Source organism: Bos taurus, chromosome 2 (genome assembly GCF_002263795.3).
Source record: "Bos taurus isolate L1 Dominette 01449 registration number 42190680 breed Hereford chromosome 2, ARS-UCD2.0, whole genome shotgun sequence".
Taxonomy (NCBI): domain Eukaryota; kingdom Metazoa; phylum Chordata; class Mammalia; order Artiodactyla; family Bovidae; genus Bos; species Bos taurus.
In genome coordinates this window covers 44,690,193-44,710,461 of record NC_037329.1, presented here as the reverse complement: position 1 = coordinate 44,710,461, position 20,269 = coordinate 44,690,193, and the positions used below count along the sequence as shown (strand labels likewise).

Genomic DNA, 20,269 nt, shown 5'->3' with positions numbered 1-20,269 from the left:
AACATACCTGTTTTTGAAGTTTATAATTAGATAGAATTAATTTTGGGAGGTGGATGGGTCATTTATTTTATACAAGCATGTGTTAAGGAATTTGCTATTAGAAAAGTTCTTTTACATAGTGGTAAATTAGATAATTTGGAGCTAAAAGTGGTAATGAAAGCACAGGATCTGATGCTCTTCTGAGTTTTATAGCATCCTTGACCCTCTGCATCCTCAGATGCAAAACTCATGGAGATCTCAGTACTACACCATTTCATGTAAGGGACTTGAGCATCTCCTGGTTTTTGATATTCCTGAGGGGAAGTCCTAGAACCAATCCCCCATGGATATCAGGGGAGGACTATAATCCTAATTGTTGCTCTATAAGTAGCTTCTCATAGTATAGGTATGGGGATGATCTTTAGAGATGGATAATTAGGAATAGGGAATAAAGATATCAGAAAGTTGTTACCATCTTTTTTTCCGAGGGAAAAGTTTCCACTTATTTAATATACAGAAATGTTAGCAATCTGAAGTAGGAGTTGTTCATTTTGTAGCAGAGATACAGGATTTATAACATCTTGCCAAAAATTGACTCGTACGTTCAAACCTAATCAATCAGTTCAGTTGTGTCCAACTCTTTGCCATCCCATGGACTGTAGCACGCCAGGCTTCCCTGTCTATCACCAACTCTCAGAGCTTGCTCAAACTCATGTCCATCAAGTTGGTGATGCCATCCAGCCATCTCATCCTCTGTCATCCCCTTCTCCTGCCTTTAGTCTTTCCCAGCATCAGGGTCTCTTCAAATGAGTCGGTTCTTCACATCAGGTGGCCAAAGGGTTGGAGTTTCAGCTTCAGCATCAGTCCTTCCAATGAATGTTCGGGACTGATTTCCTTTAGGATTGACTGGTTTGATCTCCTTGCAGACCAAGGGACTCTCAAGAGTCTTCCCCAACACCACAGTTCGAAAGCATCAAACCTAATAATAAGATCCTATAGAAATATTTTAGTTGAAAAATTATTGATTTCAAGTCTATTATCTGTTTTCACTGAGTATACATTCTCTCTGACCAGAATTTTGTGTTTTGGGGGAAAGTTTGATTATTAGCATAAGTTTTCTGGTCCTTTTCTCTGGATATGCATTTAATTTTAATGACAATGACAATTATTTTTATCTGTTACGGATTTTAAAGGATGTAAAAGATTCTGCATAATTAAATTTTTTTTTGCTTGTTTTTCAGAGATAAATATTCAAGAACTGCTTTCAAAACTGAATGATATTGTTAAAAGTTCAGATAAAAATGTACGTACTAGGGCACTTTGGGTGATATCCAAGCAGACGTTTCCCACTGAAGTCGTTGGCAAAGTAGTGAGTATAGTTTTTGTATGTCTTCTTAACTACATGCCACTTAAAAAATAGAGGCTTACTTGATTTGTGTTTGTTTCTGTCTTTCAGGTTTCTAGTATCATTGACTCACTAGAAATAGTATTTAATAGAGGAGAGATGCTTTCTGCTGTTGTGGATTATGAAGCATTAAATGTCATTATAAGGTATGAGTTTGGATACTATACAAATTAGAATAGTTTCAGTAATTTAGAATTGAAGGAATAATCTTTTGGGACTTGAAATTGAGTTAGACATTGAAAGAAGGAAATGTCTTCTAGACTAAAATTCTCAAAGTAATAGGAAGAGGAAAGTAGATGTGCATTAAGTTACCAGGTTTTTTTTATTTTTACTGAAATAGTCTTTAAAATATCTCTGTTAAAGTTTTTGCAAAAGTTTAAAAAATAGAGACTTCTAAGTTGGCTATAGCAGGTAATTTGAAAGTGAAAGTGGAAGTCACTGAGTCGTGTCTTGACTCTTTGTGACCATATGGACTGTAGTCTGCCAGACTCTTCTGTCCATTGGATTCTCCAGGCAAGAATACTGGAGTGGGTTGCCATCCCCCTCGCCAGGAGATCTTCCTCACCTGGGGATGGAACCTGGGTCTCTTGCATTGCAGGCAGATTCTTTACCACCAGGGAACCCGGTAGCAGGTACTTAGGAAAGCATTAAAACAATTTCTAACAGCGGATGAGGGGAACAGGGAAATCTTCTATCTTCTTCCTACCCATCCTTGCCTTTCACAATGGGTATGCTGACAACACAAACTATTGATGTGCTTTATCTTAACTTGTTTTTCATTCTTTAGTTGAAACTGTTCTTTAGTTGTTGAGCTATATGCTTTAACTAGTATTCTGATGCCCTGATTGATGTTCACAGTATATCATGGTTCTCTAGCTGTTCTCTCCTATAAGAATATAATTTGTGTAAAAATAATTACTAAAGTTTTTTAATCTGAAGAAAGATGATGTGTTTTCATTATTTGAAAAATTTATTAAAATAGGGAAGTCTACAAATTATGTTAGATCTATTTTTGTGTGTGTGTGTATTGTAGATAATATTCTAAAATAAATGGACCATACTGTGCATATTTCTGTGTACTGTTTACTTTCCTGGTAGTTTAGACATAAAGGTAGTTTAGAAATAAAACTACTTAAACTAATTTAGTCATTGATTTCTCTATTACAGACTAATTGAACAAGCCCCAGTTCAAATGGGAGAAGAGTCAATTAGGTGGGCAAAATTGGTCATACCTTTACTGGTTCATTCAGCCCAAAAAGTACATTTGCGGGGAGCCACTGCTCTAGAGATGGGAATGCCTTTGTTGCTTCAGAAACAGCAAGAAATAGCATCTATCACAGAGCAGCTTATGACTACCGTAAGTAATACTTTTTTGGATATTGCACTGTGAGGTTTTGCACCAAGCATAGGACTCATATTGGTGTAATTGCACTATGATCTAGGAAGTTCCTCTTTGAATTAAATTTAAGAATTGCTTGAATTAATATCACCCACTTCTAATTACGGTAAGGAAAGGAGCTGTCTATTCAGTGTTAACTGCAATCCTGGCATTTTATTTCATCCATAAAGAATGAAGAAATTGCATTTTTGGAAAAGGGAGAGTGTTATCTGATTCATCGCTATCTGGATTGTTACAGCATAATCCCAGGAGCTACAGATTTAAGGCATAAAAGTGCATGTAGTGTGTACAATTTCCCATTATTATTTGCCCAAAGTTTTAGGTTTTTCAGTCTTTCTTGTAACATTTATTGAGTACCTGTTATGTACTGGACATTGGTTTAGGTACTGTGTATATAGCAGTGAACAAAAGCAATTTGTTTTGGAGCTTATTTTCTAGTGGGAGCAATAAAAAAGTATGTAGTACATTTAGGAAAGAGATTATGGGAAACAGTGGGGACTGGATGAAAGTGCTTTCCAAGAGAAAGGGTGATGTGGTCAGAGAAGGAAAAAGAATAGGTGATTTGAAGGGGTAATAGGAGTTAGCTAATTGAATGATGAAGAGTAAACTTATTCAAGTTAGGAACCGTGGAAGCAAAGGCCTTGTTCTGATGTGCTAGGTTGTGTTCATCAAACACTGGGCAGTGTGATAGAGTGAATGAGGATGAGAGGGTAGAAGATGATGTCAGAAACAGGGCCAAGCCACATAGGACCTTGTAGACCATTGTAAGCACTTGGCTTTTATTGCTTTATTGCTTGGTTTTAAAGCATCTGGATTATATTGAAAACCATATTTGAAGGTTTTGAGTCTATGAGTGATATACGTACAGACTTGGCTTTTAAGGGGATCCCTCTGCCTATGTTAAATAAATTCTAGGCAGGGGTTGCATAGGAGCAGGGAACCCAGTTGGGAGATAGTACAGTAATCCAGGCAGAGGGGGAGACGTCCACATTCTAAAACCTGGGGATTTGTTTTTTTAGTTTTTTAAAATTCAGGATTCCTCATGGTAATGCCTGAGCTAAAAGTAACTCCAATGTTTTTGTGAGATTTTTAACTGATAAATATTTATTAATTTTTTAAGAGCTTATATAGGCAGTCCTTGAACAGCTCAAGTTTAACCCATGTATAATTTATAATTGACCCTCTGTATTCGTGGTTCCTCTGTGCCTTTGGATTCAGCCAACCACGGACTGTAGTACTGTGGTATTTACTGCTGAAAGATACCCAAGTGTAAGTGAACCACACAGTAACACACTTTATTCAAGCGTCCACTGTATAAGATTCTTAATGATAAATTTGAACTCAAATTTTCTCAGATGTATTACCCATGAAGCTATTAATGTATTTTTTAAGTTAATAGAAGTTAAAACATTATCATTTGAACTCTGATGATATGCATGCTGAAGTGTTTTAGGGGAAAGTGTATTGGTAGGGGAAAAGAAAGCTATATTGATGGATGGAAGAATGGCCTGATAAGTGATAAGACAAGCATAGTAAAAATGTCCAAGCATATACTTGGACATTTACTATAAACTGTCAGCTTTGCTATATGTGTGAAACTTCCTGATAAAATATTGGGAAAAATTACTTGGCTGAGACAATCAATGTAATATTGCATTCTTTTCAGGAGTCTTTTGGTAAATACTCTTGCTTTTGTTTTCAGAAATTACTTTCAGAACTCCAGAAACTGTTTATGAGTAAAAATGAGACTTATGTGTTAAAATTGTGGCCTTTATTTGTCAAACTTCTTGGGAAGGTAAGTTCACAGTTAAGGTTTTTATACACACCAGACCTTTTATTTTCTTAACTTTACATAGTATAGTTGATCCTCATTATTTATGTGTGCCATATATATGAAAATTGACCTACTTATTAAAATTTATTTGTAAACCCAGTGTCAGTATTTGTGCTGCTTTTGCAGTCAATTGTAGACATGTAGAGTGGCAACAAATTTGAGTCTTACATGTACTCATGCATGTTCCAGTCTGAGGTTGAGCCAGGGTTATGTTCTGCTTTTTTTGCTCTAATTCTCAATGTCCTTTAAACAGATATCCATTTCATGATACATTTGGTGCCACATTTTTCATGTTTTGCACTTTTTCTTGGAGATTTCAGTTTTAAATGGCCCCCAGGTGTAGTGCTGAAGTGCTCTCTGGTTGCTAAGTAGAGGAAGTCTGTTGTGTGCCTTAGGAGAAAAAGCGTGAGTTATAGTGCTGTCTGCTGTGAGCTCAATGTTAGTGAATCAAACTGTATATATTAAATAAGTTGTCTTTAAACCAAACACACATGAAGCAAGATTGTGTGTCAGATGGTTGATGAAAATGTGATCAGAGGCTTGTAGGAAGCTAATCCTGCATTTTCCTTAGAAGCCATGGCACAGAATTTGCTAATACAGTATCAAGGCAACTTTATAGAACATAACTAGTGAATAATGAGAATTGACTGTATATTCTTTATTTAAGCCTGGTTTTGAGGGGGAAGTTGTGATTTTTTTGTGTGTGATAAGCATAATATTTATCATAACCATCCTAAGGTATACAGTTGAGTGATATTAAAAGCATTTACAGTTGTGTAAACATCATCACTGTCTACACCCAGAACTTTTTTGCCATCCCCCAAAAAAACTGTACATGTTAAATAAGTAGTGGCTCCCTCTGCCCCTCTTCCGGCAGCCCCTCGTAACCTCTATTCTGCTTTCTCTCTGAATTTATTTGCTAATTCATAAGTTTTGATCTTGGTTCCATTTTGAGTTTATTTTTGTATGTAGAATAAGACAAGGATCTGGCTTCGTTTTCTTGCAGGTGAATACTCCAAGCACCATTTGTTAAAAAGACTGTTCTTATTGAATGGTCTTGGTAATCTGGGTAATTCTTATTGGTTATCAGTTAACAGTATATGTGAGAGTGTTTTTGGAATCACTTTTCCATTGGTCTATTATGTTTTTCCTTAAGCCATTACCATAGCTTTATTTTTGGTGGCTGCATCATGTGGCATGAGAGATCTTAATTCCCCAATCAGGGGTCAAACTCATGCCCACTGATTTGGAAGCATGGTGTCCTAACCACTGGACTGCCAGGGAAGTCCTCACTACCATACGCTTTAATTACTGTAGTGTTGTAGTAGGTTTGGAAGTCAAGGGAGTTAGTCTTCCAACTTCGTAATTTTTTTTTTCCAAAATTGTTTTGGCTAAATGGGATTCTTTTATAATGAATTTTTGAGAGTAAGCTTTTATTTCTCAGTTGGAAAAGGACTTTGGAATTTTGATAGAAATTGCGTTGGACTTGTAGATTACTTTGGATAATATTGCTGTTACAATGATATTAAATCTTCCTATTCATGAACACGGAATGATTTTCCATTTATTTAGGTCTTTTCAAATTTCAACCGTACTTCGTAGCCTTTAGTTTTTCATCTTTGATTAAATGTATTTCTAAGTATTTAATTCTTTTAGGTGCTAATTCTTTTAGGTTATAAATGGAATTGCTTTCCTAATGTGCTTTTTAGATTGTTCATTGCTTTTGTGGAGAAACAACTGATTTTTGTGTGTTGGTCTAGTATTCTGTACAGAGAGCCTGGCAGGCTACAGTCGTAAGAGAGTCAAATGAGACTTAGTGACTAAACAACAACTTGTACTCTGCAACATTGCTGAAAGTATTTTATTAGCTCTAGTGGCTTTCTTAACAGTTTTTGTGAATTTCTAAGCCAGTTTTTTATTTATATTCTGTTCAGATTATGTGTGGATTGTAATCACTTGTGACTGTTAATGTTCTATCCTGTGTATTTTTTTATTGGAATACATTAGACGAATGTTAATAGTGCCTATAATTGTTTCAGGCAAGTAAAAAACTTCTTAATGATTTTTCCTTTTTAGACCTTGCATCGAAGTGGGAGTTTCATTAATTCTCTGTTACAGCTGGAAGAACTGGGATTTCGTAGTGGAGCACCCATGATTAAAAAAATAGCTTTTATTGCTTGGAAGAGTTTAATAGATAATTTTGCTTTAAATCCAGGTAAGTAATATTTTAAGACTGATTTTTGTTATGAGTTTTACTTAAGCAAGATGAAAAAGCTTTTTTTTTTTTGGACTTAATACTGAATATTTACCTATCATTGAGTATTTTAGGGGAATAAATTTGTAGCTAACAATAGAGTTTGTAAAGGCCAGGCATTATTGAAAATCATAGGTATAAAATTTACACTCTTTCAAAAACTGAACAAAGTGACATGCCATTTGTGGTTTTCTTAGTACATTCCAGCACTTACTTGAGCATTTATGTACTTCTCAGTTATCATAATAGACCTCAGATGGTAAATGGTAACACTTTCAGAACGATTAAGTATTATCAAAAGTCACAAAGCCAGTAGACTAGAGCAAACAGTTGTGATTGCTGTGGAATACAAGTATCAGTGACAGAGGAATTTTTTTTCAGGACCTTTAAGAATAGCACCTAATAGTGGGTTAACATTAATATATAGGAGTGATTCCTTTTGATGTTTCTTACCCTTATCTTTTTATTGTCCATTGGAAGTGTTTAATATACGTATGAGAAAGTATTTTTCCCATAAGTGAGAAGTATGAGTCTGCCTGTGTAACTGTAGTTAATCTTGGATGTAATTGATAGTTTATAAGATATGCTAAGTAATGTTGATTTCATCCTGTTTTCCCTTGCAAAGACTATTAATAATCCTTGTTCCCTTTGAAAATGTGCATTATTTGCATTAACTACAACTACTTTTATTGAAAATATTGGCAGGCGTATATTTTAATTGGAAATGTCACCGTTGTTGATAAGCTCTCAGTGTGAGGTACTGTATTGTTGAGGATTAAATCTACTGAAATTGTATATCTTTGAGTTAAAGAATAAAATGGGAGTGACTTGAAGATCAATAAAATGCTATCTGATTTGAAATAGGTCAAGATCTAGAGAGTCTGACTGATACTGTGTATTCATGAATTCATTAAGGAATCAGATGCTTGTCTTTCTCTTGTCGTTGTCAATATGCTTTTGTTGCAGCCTATAGGAAGGAGGGAAGGCAGAAGGGGCAAAAATGAACTTCTTCCCAGAGAGTCAACAGTCTATAACAAAGTTTCAGAAATTCCACGTACGCTTCTGCTTAAATCTCACTGGAAGAATGGCTAAATGGGAGACTAGATAAAGTAGTTCAAAAGTAGACACCAATTCTAAATAAATGTGAATATTTAGATAATATATCCTAAGTCTCATGGCACCAACAGTTAAAATGTTTGATAAAAGAAATAACTAGTAGATTTTTTGAGATTTCCCTAGTGGTCTAGGAATTAAGACTTTGCCTTCCAATGCAGGAGATGCAGGTTTGATCCCTGGCGGGGAGCTAAGATGCCACCTGCCTCGTGGCCAAAAAACAAACCCAAACATAGAAGCAATGCTGTAAAGAGAAAAAAAAAAATCAATAAAAACTTAAAAACTAATAAAATTTTTAAATGACAGCCTTTTATGAGGTAAAAAAATATGCTCTATTTTGTGGTCTATAAAATGGGGATAATGAGAATACTCAAGCAGTTAGAGTTACTGAACATTTTAGCATTTAGGCTGGGCAGTTTGTTGTGAAGAACTGCCCTGTGTGTCAGTGGAAGTTCAGCAGCATTCCGAGATGCAGCCCACTAGATACCAGTAGTGCTCTCTATCCCTCCCTCCCAGTTGGAACAACCAAAAATACTGCAGACATTGCTGAATGCTGGGAAAGTCAGCCCTGGCATAGGGTATCTAATAAATATTACTGTTTTTTTTTTTTTTTAAATAAGTCTATTAAGTATTGTGACCTAACTGTATGTCAGCATGAAAATTTTGGGGCGAATAGGAATAGCCACTGACTAAAGAATTTTTTAATTCTCTTGCTAAAGTAAAAGACTTATTGCATGCTGTCATTCTTAAAGTTTAATCTTTAGCTCTTCAGTATTTTCACTTGGGTGTTTCTTTTCTTTTAAGAAATACTGTGTAGTGCAAAAAGACTGAAGTTGTTGATGCAGCCTTTGAGTTCTATCCATGTGAGAACAGAAACTCTAGCGCTGACAAAACTAGAAGTCTGGTGGTATTTGTTGATGAGACTAGGACCTCATCTTCCTGCTAATTTTGAACAGGTAACATTACAAGTGTTGATTATGATACTTGATGTGTTTTTTTTAGTAGTATGTTCTTAAAATCCTACCAGTCTAACTTTCAGTGCTTGGCAGACCAGCGGACCATGTTATATATAAAAAATGTTTTTCACCCTGACACAGAACTTGAGGTCGTTTTCCTTAAAGGATATTCTCCAGTTGTCTGAAATGGACCTCTACAGCCTTTTTAATCAGTAGACACTCATATGTCTGTTCTTATTCTAGAGACATTATGAAAGATTTTTTTAAAGGAATTGCATATGACTTGGAATATAATTGAGAGTAGAGTCAGCATTACTGAAATAGAAATCATGTGCTACACTGGGTAGATGATACAAAGTTGGAGTAATTCTAATTTTTAAATCTCTTTCTAGGCTATGTAGTGATAACCAATCATTTAATACCCTTGTAGCTTTTCATTGTTACACATGAGTTTATTCCTTTAGATTTTGATATCTTTGCTGGCATTTAAACTTGTTATTTTGTCTAAGTTAAAAAAGGGTAGCTCTGATAACTACTCTTATTTATTTTTAATTTATATTTTAATAATTTTATTTTTATTTTTGTGCTGGATTTTTGTCACTTTGCATGGGCTTTCTCTAGTTGCAACAAGGAGGGGCTACTCTTTGGTGTGTGGACTTTGCATTGCAGAGGCCTCTCATTGCAGAACACAGGCTCTAGACGAGTGGACTTCAGTAGTTGCAGCTCATGGGCTCTCGAGCCACAGGCTCAGTAATTGTGGTACATGGGCTCAGTTACTCCACAGCATGTGAAATCTGCCCGGACCAAGGGTTGAACCCATGTCCCCTTCTTTGGGGACAGATTCTTATCCACTCTGTCACCAGGGAAGTCCTTAATTTATTTTTTATTAAAGTGTAGTTGATTTACATGTATTAGTTTCTGGTGTACAGCAAAGTGATTTAGTTACATATTTTTCATATTTTCCATTATTACAGGATACTGAATATATTTCCCTATGCTCTACAGTAGGACCATGTAGTTTAGCCATCCTGTATTTAACAGTTTGTGTCTGCTAACCAAGTGCCCTGTCGAGTCCACCCCCACCTGCCCTCCCCCTTGACAAACACAAGTCTGTTCTCTGTGTCTGTGAGTCTGTTTTGAAAGTAAGTTCATTTGTGTCATTTTATTTCCACATGTAAGTGATACCGTGTGCTATTTGTCTCTTTTTGACTTCACTTGATACAATAATCTGTTGGTCCATCCATGTTGCTGCAGATGCTATTATATTTCATTTTTTTTATGACTGAGTAGTAGTCTGTTGTATACATATACCATGTTTTTTAATGCATTCATCTGTTGATGGACCTTTACATTGCTTCCATGTCCTAGCTATTTATTACAGATAGTGCTGCTCTGAACATAGGTATGCATGTGTCTTTTCAAAGTATAGAGTTTTGTCCAGATAGATGCCCAGAAATGGAGTTACTGGATCAGATGGCAACTCTATTTTTAGTTATTTGAGGAAATTTCATACTGTTTTCTATAGTGGCTGTACCAATTTACATTCCTACTGACGTTGTAGGAGGGTTCCCTTTTCTCCACATCCTCCAACATTTGTTGTTTGTAGAGTTTTTAATGATGGCCATTCTGACTGATGTGAGGTGGTACCTCCTTATAGCTTTGATTTGAATTTCTCTAATGCAGTTAATGAAATTGAGCATCTTTTCGTGTGCCTATAGGCATGGAAAAGTGTCTGTTTAGGTCTTCTGCCCATTTCGATTGGGTTTTCATTACTAAGTTGTGTGGGCTGTTCATACATTTTGGAAATTAAGCCCTTGTTGATTACATCACTTGCAGATATTTCCTCCCATTTGGTAGATTGTCTTTTCATTTTGTTATGCCTTCCTTTACTGGGGCTTTACTATACTGAGTACATTTAATTAGGTCCCATTTGGGATTTTTTTTGCTTTTATTTCTATTGCCTTGGGAGACTGACCTAAGAAAACATTACTATAATTTATGTCAGCAAGTATTTTGCCTATGTTACTTTCTAGGAATTTTATGGTGTCCTGTCTTATACTTAAGTATTTAAGCGACATTAAATTTATTTTTGTGTATGGTGTAAGGGAGTTTGCTGCTGCTGCTGCTAAGTCACTTCAGTCATGTCTGACTTTGCAACCCCATAGACGGCAGCCCACCAGGCTCCCCTGTCCCTGGGATTCTCCAGGCAAGAACATTGGAGTGGGTTGCCATTTCCTTCTCCAATGCATGAGAGTGAAAAGTGAAAGTGAGTCACTCAGTCGTATCCAACTCCTAGCGACCCCATGGACTACAGCCCACCAGGCCCCTCTGTCCATGGGATTTTCCAGGCAAGAGTACTGGAGTGGGGTGCCAATGCCTTCTCCGAGGGAGTGTTCTACTTCATTGATTTACATGCAGCTGTCCAACGTTCCCAACAGTACTTACTAAAGAGACTGTCTTTTCACCATTGTATATTCTTTTCTTTGTCAAAGATTGACCACAAGGTTTATTTTTGGGCTGTCTATTCTGTTCCATTGATCCGTATATCTGTTCCTGTGGCAGTTATCACACTGTTTTGATTACTGTAGCTTTGTAGTAGTCTGGGAAGGTTATACTCCTGTGTTATTTTTATCCTCAGGATTGCTTTGGCAATTCTGGGATGGTTCCATATGGCTAATTTAATAGCAATCCCATTAAATTGTTTTGGGTAGTATGGCTATTTTAGCAATATTCTTTCAGTGCAAGAGCATGGGATATCTTCTCATTTCTTTTTTTTTTTTTTTGTCTTTATAATTTTTAATTATTTTTGACTGTATTGGTTCTTCATTACTTTGCTCAGGCTTTCTCTAGTTTTGAGGAGTGGTGGGTACTCTCCGTTGCGGTGCACGGGCTTCTCATTGTGGTGGCTTCTGTTGCAGAGCACAGACCCTGGCGTGGGACTCGTTAGTTGGAGCACTTGAGCTCTAGAGCACAGGCTCAGTAATTGTGCACAGACCTTCCCGTTTCTTTAAATCATCTTCAGTTTCCTTTATTAATGTTTTGTAGTTCTCAGAATAAAAGAATTTTACCTCCTTGATCAAGAGTATTCCTAGGTATTTTTTTATGTGATTTTAAAAGGGATTTTTTACTTTCCATTTCTGATGATACTACTGAATAGAAGTGCAGCAGATTTCTGTGTGTTAACCTGGTATTGTGCATACCTTGCTGAATTCGTTTATCATTTCTTCCTCAAGTATACTTGGGTTTTTTTTTTAGCAAGTTCTTTTTAAATGCTTAATTGCTTACTATATTGAAGTTTTTAAATTTGTTAAAGCATGGTCAGTTCAGTCGCTCAGTCGTGTCCAACCCTTTGCGACCCCATGAATTGTAGCACGCCAGGCCTGCCTGTCCATCACCAACTCCTGGAGTCCACCCAAACCCATGTCCATTGAGTCAGTGATGCTCTCCAACCATCTCATCCTCCATCATCCCCTTCTCTTCCTGCCCTCAATCTTTCTGGGCATCAGGGTCTTTTCAAATGAGTCAGTTCTTCACATCAGGTGGCCAAAGTATTAGAGTTTCAGCTTAAAGCATGAACTAATTAAAATTGGACATTGATTGTTAGCATGTGATTGGGATCATAATTTTTCCAAATTCTACCATTATTAGTTCCTAGTTGGCTATGTGTGCTCAGTCATGTATGACTCTTTGACCCCGTGGACTGTAACCCACCAGGCTCTTTCCATGGGTTGCCATTTCCTTTTCCAGGGGATCTTCCTGACCACGGGATTGAACCCCCATCTCTTGCTTCTCCTTCATTGCCAGGAGGATTCTTTACCACTGCACCACGTGGGATGTCCTCCTTGTAGGCTAATCTTACCCAATTGTCCCATCCATTCCTTGGCATAATCTGCTTACTGGCTAGATTTGACAGGTCTTGGAATAATCTTAGAAATGAGCTTGAAGTTGTCTTAGTTCATATTTTTTAAGGTGTTTTTTTAAAAAGCTTAAAATGGTCTATCTGCCAGTAACATTAAAACTCATGTATATGTTATTTTGTAAAAGCTCTTTACGTGTATAATTTTCCATCTGGAATGTAGTACTGAAATTTATAAATAATATATATTTAGGGCAAATATGATTGTAATATGATTTTTCACTTTTCCAGATTTCAGTTTCTACCTTGTGTATCAAGGCTGATAAAATTTCAACATACTAAGACAATTGATACTGCTTCTTAAGGAAATTTAACTGTATTTTGTAAGACTTTTTAAAAAATGACATTTATGCAGTTTACGGATACAGTTCCCTGTCTCTTTTTTACTTAATCCCAATAGGTTTGTGTGCCTCTGATTCAGAGCACAATAAGCATTGATTCTAATGCTTCACCTCAAGGGAGTTCATCTCGTGTAGCTACTACTCCAGGTTTAAGCCCTATGACCCCAGTACACAAAGGTAAGAGGTAGATCTACTTGTTTTTGTTTTTGTTTTTTTCTGTATTTTTTTTTAAAAGACTTTGAATCAAGTTTTTGTTCCATGTAATTTACATAAAATTAGTCACATAATTTTGGTTCCCATATCACAAAATTGTTTTGTTTTCTGTATGAATTAGGACTTCCCTGGTGACTCAGGTGGTGAAGAATCCAATTACTGTCTCCTGCTGTCATTGCATTATTATAGTTGGATAAGACAACTTTTTTCCATGACATTATGTAAAGTGCATTAGATCCTTAGGTTTGTTTTTAGAATCTTAGGAGTTATTATTAAAAGTAGCAGGTCTGTTCTAAGTCAAATTTTATATTTTTAGAAATGCCTGCATGTTAATATTTTAAGGGTATAGGTAAATGCCTGAGATTTATTTTCATTTAAATGGTGTATGACACTCATCTTTTGTGTGTGTAGGACTCTTAATCTTGTTCTTCTTAACCTGGTATGTTTAGTTTTGTTTTGGGGCTGTGACTTCCTCGACCGGGGATCGAACCTGCACTCTGCTGGGGTGCAGAGTCTAATCAGTTGGACCACTGGGGAAGTCCTTAGTAAGATTAGTATTAGGAACTCTGTTATGGGCTTTAAACAAAAACTCTTCAACTTTTATTTGAGAAACACATTATTTAATCTTAAAGGTACATTGCATTGAAATGAAGTAAAATATATTTGAGTAACTCATCATGCATAACTTAGCTGTTTTGTTTTTTGAAGGTGCTTCTCCATATGGAACTCCTGTAACCCCTCGGATGAACTTGAATTCAAATTTTGGAATGGCCACAATCCCCTCTATACAACTTTTGGGGCTTGAAATGTTGCTTCATTTTTTGTTGGGTCCAGAAGTCGTGAGTTTTGCTAAGCAAAACAAACTTATACTGAGCCTAGGTATTTAATTTTTAAAAAATAATTTCAATTATTAAAACAATTCAGAACACTGTAATTGGGGTGAAGAAATTTTATGTCTTTTAATAGAAAACATAGCAGACCACCTAACATATTATATTGGGAAATTTATTTCATAAAGCTTTGGTTTTGAATAACTGTCTTTTTTTTTCTCTTTTAGAACCACTTGAACATCCATTAATCAGCAGCTCTTCTTTTTTCTCCAAACACTCAAATACACTTATCACTGCTGTTCATGATAGCTTTGTTGCAGTTGGAAAAGATGCTTCTGGTGAATATTTAAGAGAAGATTTTTATTGCTTAAACTTGTGTTTAAAAATAAAATAAATATTTATATGGTGCCACTTGCTTCTAGATTGTTCTGCAAGAGCTTTATATGTAATTCATTTAATCCTAATAGTAACCTTATTGTGTATTAGCCCATTTTGCAGATAAGGGATTGTGTTGTACAGAGAAGTAACTAACTTATGCCTGGTTATGAAGTGATAGAGCTATGATTCAAACCTGGGCTTTGTGATTTTAGTATCTATACCTAAACCTCCTGTGTTCTAAAGCCTATCAAATAATGACACATTTCAAAAATAAGATAGTTTGCTATTTAACTTGCTGGAAGATTTTTTTCTAGTGGCTTTCAGATATCCTTCTGAATCTTGGTTTTTCCTTGTATCAAAAATAAAAAGTGTTCAATAACAGAAAATATGATTGATAGAAAAAATTATCCAGAGTGTGTTAGTCCATTTGAAAACATATTTCTCTAAACAGAAATGAGGTGATAGTATATTATAAACTGAGTTAAAAGGTTGACTATTACAAGGAGAATTGTATTTCAAAGTATTGCTCAGTTTATTTCGGTAGTATAAGCATAAAAGGGGGAGCCTTTGTAGTTATATATACTTCACTCTAAAATACCTTTTATTTTGTTTGGCAGATGTAGTTATTAATGCTATTTGGAAGGAGTTAATTAGCTTGGTGAAGTCAGTTATTGAATCAGGTAAGCACTGTAATGATTAAGACTTTTATAGCAGCCAGTGAATTTTTTGGCTTTCATATATAAAATTTATTTTGAAATCACTTAAAGTATTGTATCTTCTAGACTTCTATTTAATCAAATTACTTTATTTTTTAAAAATTACTTTTTAATAGCTCTCTGAGTATATATTTTTACTCCTGAATTGACTGTATTTTCACTCCTAAAGATACATCTTTAGAACTATAACCCTTCTTGTGCTTTTGAATAGGTAACAAAAAAGAGAGACCAGGTTCTGAAGTTTTGACTCTCTTATTAAAATCTTTGGAAAGCATAGTGAATTCAGAAGTATTTCCTGTATTGAAAACACTGGTAAGTACAATACCTGTATGCTGGAATTTTAAAACCATACTCTGAAATTGAATTTTATTTTGAAGGTACTAGCACAGATCAAGATTTGGGAAGACATTGTATATCAAGTATTTATCAGCAATTTAGCACTGAAATAAATGCTGTCCCATTGGTTTTGCAGTCATTTGAAACCTTAATAAAGTAAATGAAGACAATGGCAGCTCTCACATCTTCCAATATGATGAGAAAAAGCATAGGCTGTACAGAGAAAATGAGATAAGTGTGAAACTTGAACTGAAGAAACTCAGATGAACACTAATTTTATAACAAGATTGCTGGGCTCCACTAATTGTTACTTTGTACATTTGAAAAAATACCTAGTAATAATCTTGTAGAGCTTTTGCATTTTAACTGTGACGATATAGTAGAGAAAAGAAAGCAAATTGGGAATACTTTTTGTAATAGTGAGTTTCCCAAAATAATCTGCAGATGGAACAAATCATACCCTTACATAAACTTTGAGTCTGTTTCCTTTATGTGCATGACAGTGATACCTGCTGTGACAGTAGAGGATAGTGGTTAATAGCCAGGCTCTAGTATGAGGTTGAACCTCAGCCTGACTACTGACTGAGTGAACTTGGATACTTTATCTATTTCCTTGCCTCTCTGTAAAGAAGAGATGTAGTAGTAGTTTATAATTAAATGAGTTGATAAATGCAGAGCACTGTGGGCTGAAACAAAATAAATGTGTGTACGAATGCATAATTATCATTAGTTTCTATTCAAAATGAGAGTATATGAAACCATTTTCACTAATTTTTGTCATGTCACTGTTATATACTTCAGGTTAATACTTGTGTATTAATACATTTGGATGGCAGTTTGATAGGCTCTGTCACATTTGAGAGATGTGTCTTAGATCCAGCTTTTAGTTAGAAGTCCTTTGAATATTGGCTTCTGGCACTAGTGAGTATGTAACTGATTGCAGAATTTGTTTTTGTAGTATAAAAAATAACCTCTAGGGCCATTAGTTTTTAAAAAGTTTGAATAAGCTATGCATATTCATTTATCAGTTAAGAATATGTCTGTAGACTGAAAACTGTTTCACAGTCAGGTGAAGAAAGTTCAAAGTATCTCATAGTATAATATCAATAATGTCATAAAAGAATAGATACATGACAGCCAGCTCAGGAAGTTATGTTCTCTGTGTACTTTATATGGAAAGTTAGGTCTAAAAAAACTCCAGACTGACAGCATTGATTATTCCTGGAAATAAGGAAGGACCTTTTTTTTTTTTATGTTTTGTGTTTCTGTACTTGAATGTTTTAAGCTAATAAGAATGTGTTTACATTAATGACTGAACATTACTTATAATAAATTGTTAAAACTATATTGAATACTAATGACTAATGTACAGTAAAACCTTTTGTCTTTCTTAGGTTCTCATGGAAATTACAATTAAAGGACTTCCTCAGAAAGTATTAGGTTCTCCAGCATATCAGGTTGCTAATATGGATATTCTTAATGCAAGTATCTTAGATGTAATGATATGATTAAATTAGCTAAAAATCCATGTTTTTTTAAGTTAGAGAAACTTAGATTGCAAAATTCGAAAAGAATTGAATTTGAATATACTGATTATACTAAAGGAAAAAAATCATAGACAAAGTATAGGTGTGGCTCAGAAATAATTACAAGTTCAGTTCCAGACCACTGCTAAGAAAGTGAGTATCAGAATAAAGCAAGTCACATGAAATTTTTGGTTACCCAGGGTATGTAAAAGTTATGTTTACACTATATTATAGTCTACTGAGTGTAAGTAAATAGCATTATGGCTTAAAAAAACAATGTACATACCTTAATTTAAAAGTACTTGATGGCTAAAATTGTTGCTTAATCATTTGAGTCTTCAGTGAGTCATAATCTTTTACTGCTTGGGGGTTTCTCCTCTGTATTGATGGCTGCTGACTGATCAGAATGATGGTTGCTGAAGGTTGGGGTGGCCATGGCAATTTCTTAAGACAACAGTGATGTTTTCTGTGATTGATTCTTTCATAAATGATTTATCTGTAGCATATAATGCTGTTGGATAGTGTTTTACCCACAGTAGAACTTCTTTCAGAATTGGAGCTAGTTCTGTCAAATATTGATGCTGCTTTTTCAGTTAAGTTTATCTTGTCATTTCAGCAGTCTTTACAACATCTTCACGAGGAGTAGATTCCGTCTTAAGAAACCATTTTCTTTCCTCATCCATAAGGAGCAATTCCACATCTGTTTACATTTTATCTTAAAATTGCAACAATTCAATCACGTTTTCAGGCTCCACTCCTAATTCTAGTTCTTTGCTATTTCTACCACATCTGTAATTACTTCCCCTGGTCTTGACTTTAAGCATGCCTTCACTATTAAGTTTAATCATTTCTAGCTTTTGGTTGAAAGTGAGATATGTGCAGCTCCTTTCACTTCAATGTTTAGAGGCCACTTGAGCATTGTTAATTAGTCTAAATTTAATATTGTGTCTCAGGGAATGCGGAGGCCAGAGGAGAGGGAAGGAGACAAAATAATAGCTGGTCCATCGAGCAGTCAGGACACATACTAAAAATCGTGGAAATTACCCAAAATGTGACAAAGTAAACAAATACCATTTAGAAAAAGGGTTCCAGTAGACTTGTTTAAAACAGGGTTGCCACAAATCTTCAATATGTAAAATATGCCGTATTTGCAAAGCACAATACAATCAAGTGTGCTTGTGAGGCATTAACTAATGGCATATTGATGGAACTATTTTCCTGGATTAAAGGCTTCTAGAATAAAAGGTTTCTCTTTGCTTTTATGTAAATGTAGTTTTGGTTACTGTTACAAGTTTTGGAAGCTTTGTAACACTGGCTTAGTTATAGTGAAATATATTTAATATCTGCTGGATGGTAGGTATTGTTGATCCAGCAAGTTTTAAGTCAGTGTTTATATCTGGAATCTCTTAATATTCTTCAATTGCTTGACTAGATGGAACAGCTATAATTAAAATAAAGAACTTGATTTTTGTGTGTAGTTTATGGAAGTACATTTGCTATCATTTTTGTTGTATCCTAAGTAGTTTCAAAAGTCCTCAAACTTAAAAGGGTCATATTTCAAATAATTGTAGAAAACAAGTGTAACAAGAAGAGTGTACTGTTGGTAACAAGAAAATTGATTGCCATCTCCCATCTTTCTTCAGGGAACCCCTGCTTTGTTCTTAATTCAGTTAACTTTCAATAATAATCTATTGGAATGTGGTGTGGAAGACGAAAGGTAATTTTAAACAAACTATTTTGTTTATTTTGGAAAGTTTGTTGAATGATATTCTTTTGAGTTAGACTATTATAAATTTTTTTAAAAATTAAAAAAGTTGAGATTCATTTTTGGGGTAACTTTGCTATAATGTAATTTATTTTTACAAAAAGAACAGTTAATGCATAGTTCAAAAATTTTTTTCCATCAGGTTTTTTCTCAACCTGGAAACACTTGTGGGCTGTGTTCTTTCGGGTCCAACTTCACCACTCGCTTTCAGTGACTCTGTCTTAAATGTTGTCAATCAAAATGCAAAGCAGTTGGATAACAAGGAGCATCTTTGGAGAATGTGGAGTATTATAGTCACCCCATTAACAGAATTGATTAATCAGGTATGATATAAGTCAGCTGCATGTTTTCTCTCAAGTTTAGTACCTTGTCTTTTTTTTCTTTCTTTGTTATATAGCACATGAGTATATGAATAGAAATTTGTATTTGAATGGAAGATATTACATATTTTATCTGTGGGATTGGTTAATTTTCTGTTCTTTAAATTACTTGATTTCTTTTCATTGTGTTTCTGCCTTATTCAAAAAAGTGTAACTTAGTGGGGACTAAATAGTCCATTTTCTCTTACGATTAGAAAGCCAGAAGGCTCACATGATAGATATGGATTTCCCTGTTTATATCTTGGATTCTTGCATTTGTGCTGTGGGGAATAATATGAATGTCTTGACTAAACTATATATTCTTAGATTTCTATGGCAAATCATGTTGGTGAACACCTCAAAGCCATATAGTAGTTCCTAAACCTTTAATTCTTGAGTTGACTGACCTTTACATTTAAATACTTTAAAAAGTGATAATATTGGCAAGGTATGGAGCTCAAGTTCTGTCACTGTTAATAGTTCATTAGCAGCTTTATCAATCTTTAATGGAATTATTACTTACAAATGGAGTGAAGACTCTGAAGAATTATGTGATTATACAGTAGCCCTTATTTTAGCTACTTGAGCCAACACTCCATTAAACATATTCCTTTGGAAGAACAAGATTTATTTTCCTAAATGGTTTCCTACAGTTTGAGGTCTGCTAGAGGCCATTTTTGGAGAAGGCAATGGCAGCCCACTCCAGTACTGTTGCCTGGAAAATCCCATGGGCGGAGGAGCCTGGTAGGCTGCAGTCCATGGGGTCGCAAAGAGTCCTACACGATTGAGTGACTTCACTTTCACTTTTCACTTGCATACATTGGAGAAGGACATGGCAACCCACTCCAGGGTTCTTGCCTGGAGAATTCCAGGGACGGGGGAACCTGGTGGGCTGCTGTCTATGGGGTCGCACAGAGTCAAACACAACTGAAGCGACTTAGCAGCAGCA

The 20,269-nt window shown here is 35.2% G+C and overlaps 1 protein-coding gene across 7 annotated transcripts in view; it reads left to right on the top strand.

The window, feature by feature from the left end:
• RIF1 (replication timing regulatory factor 1) overlaps positions 1-20,269 on the top strand; it is a 60,326-nt gene that overhangs the window by 5,790 nt on the left and 34,267 nt on the right. For 6 of the 7 annotated variants that reach the window (XM_010802077.4, XM_010802075.4, XM_010802074.4 and 3 more), the window contains exons 5-18: positions 1,221-1,348; positions 1,436-1,530; positions 2,552-2,741; positions 4,486-4,578; positions 6,694-6,832; positions 8,789-8,940; positions 13,257-13,374; positions 14,119-14,289; positions 14,468-14,578; positions 15,236-15,298; positions 15,546-15,646; positions 17,065-17,151; positions 18,840-18,913; positions 19,104-19,284. In XM_010802077.4, the coding sequence (XP_010800379.1) occupies positions 1,221-1,348; positions 1,436-1,530; positions 2,552-2,741; positions 4,486-4,578; positions 6,694-6,832; positions 8,789-8,940; positions 13,257-13,374; positions 14,119-14,289; positions 14,468-14,578; positions 15,236-15,298; positions 15,546-15,646; positions 17,065-17,151; positions 18,840-18,913; positions 19,104-19,284 (1,703 nt within the window). The remainder of the gene's footprint in view (positions 1-1,220; positions 1,349-1,435; positions 1,531-2,551; positions 2,742-4,485; positions 4,579-6,693; positions 6,833-8,788; positions 8,941-13,256; positions 13,375-14,118; positions 14,290-14,467; positions 14,579-15,235; positions 15,299-15,545; positions 15,647-17,064; positions 17,152-18,839; positions 18,914-19,103; positions 19,285-20,269) is intronic. The other variant, XM_010802073.4, reaches the window with a different exon arrangement.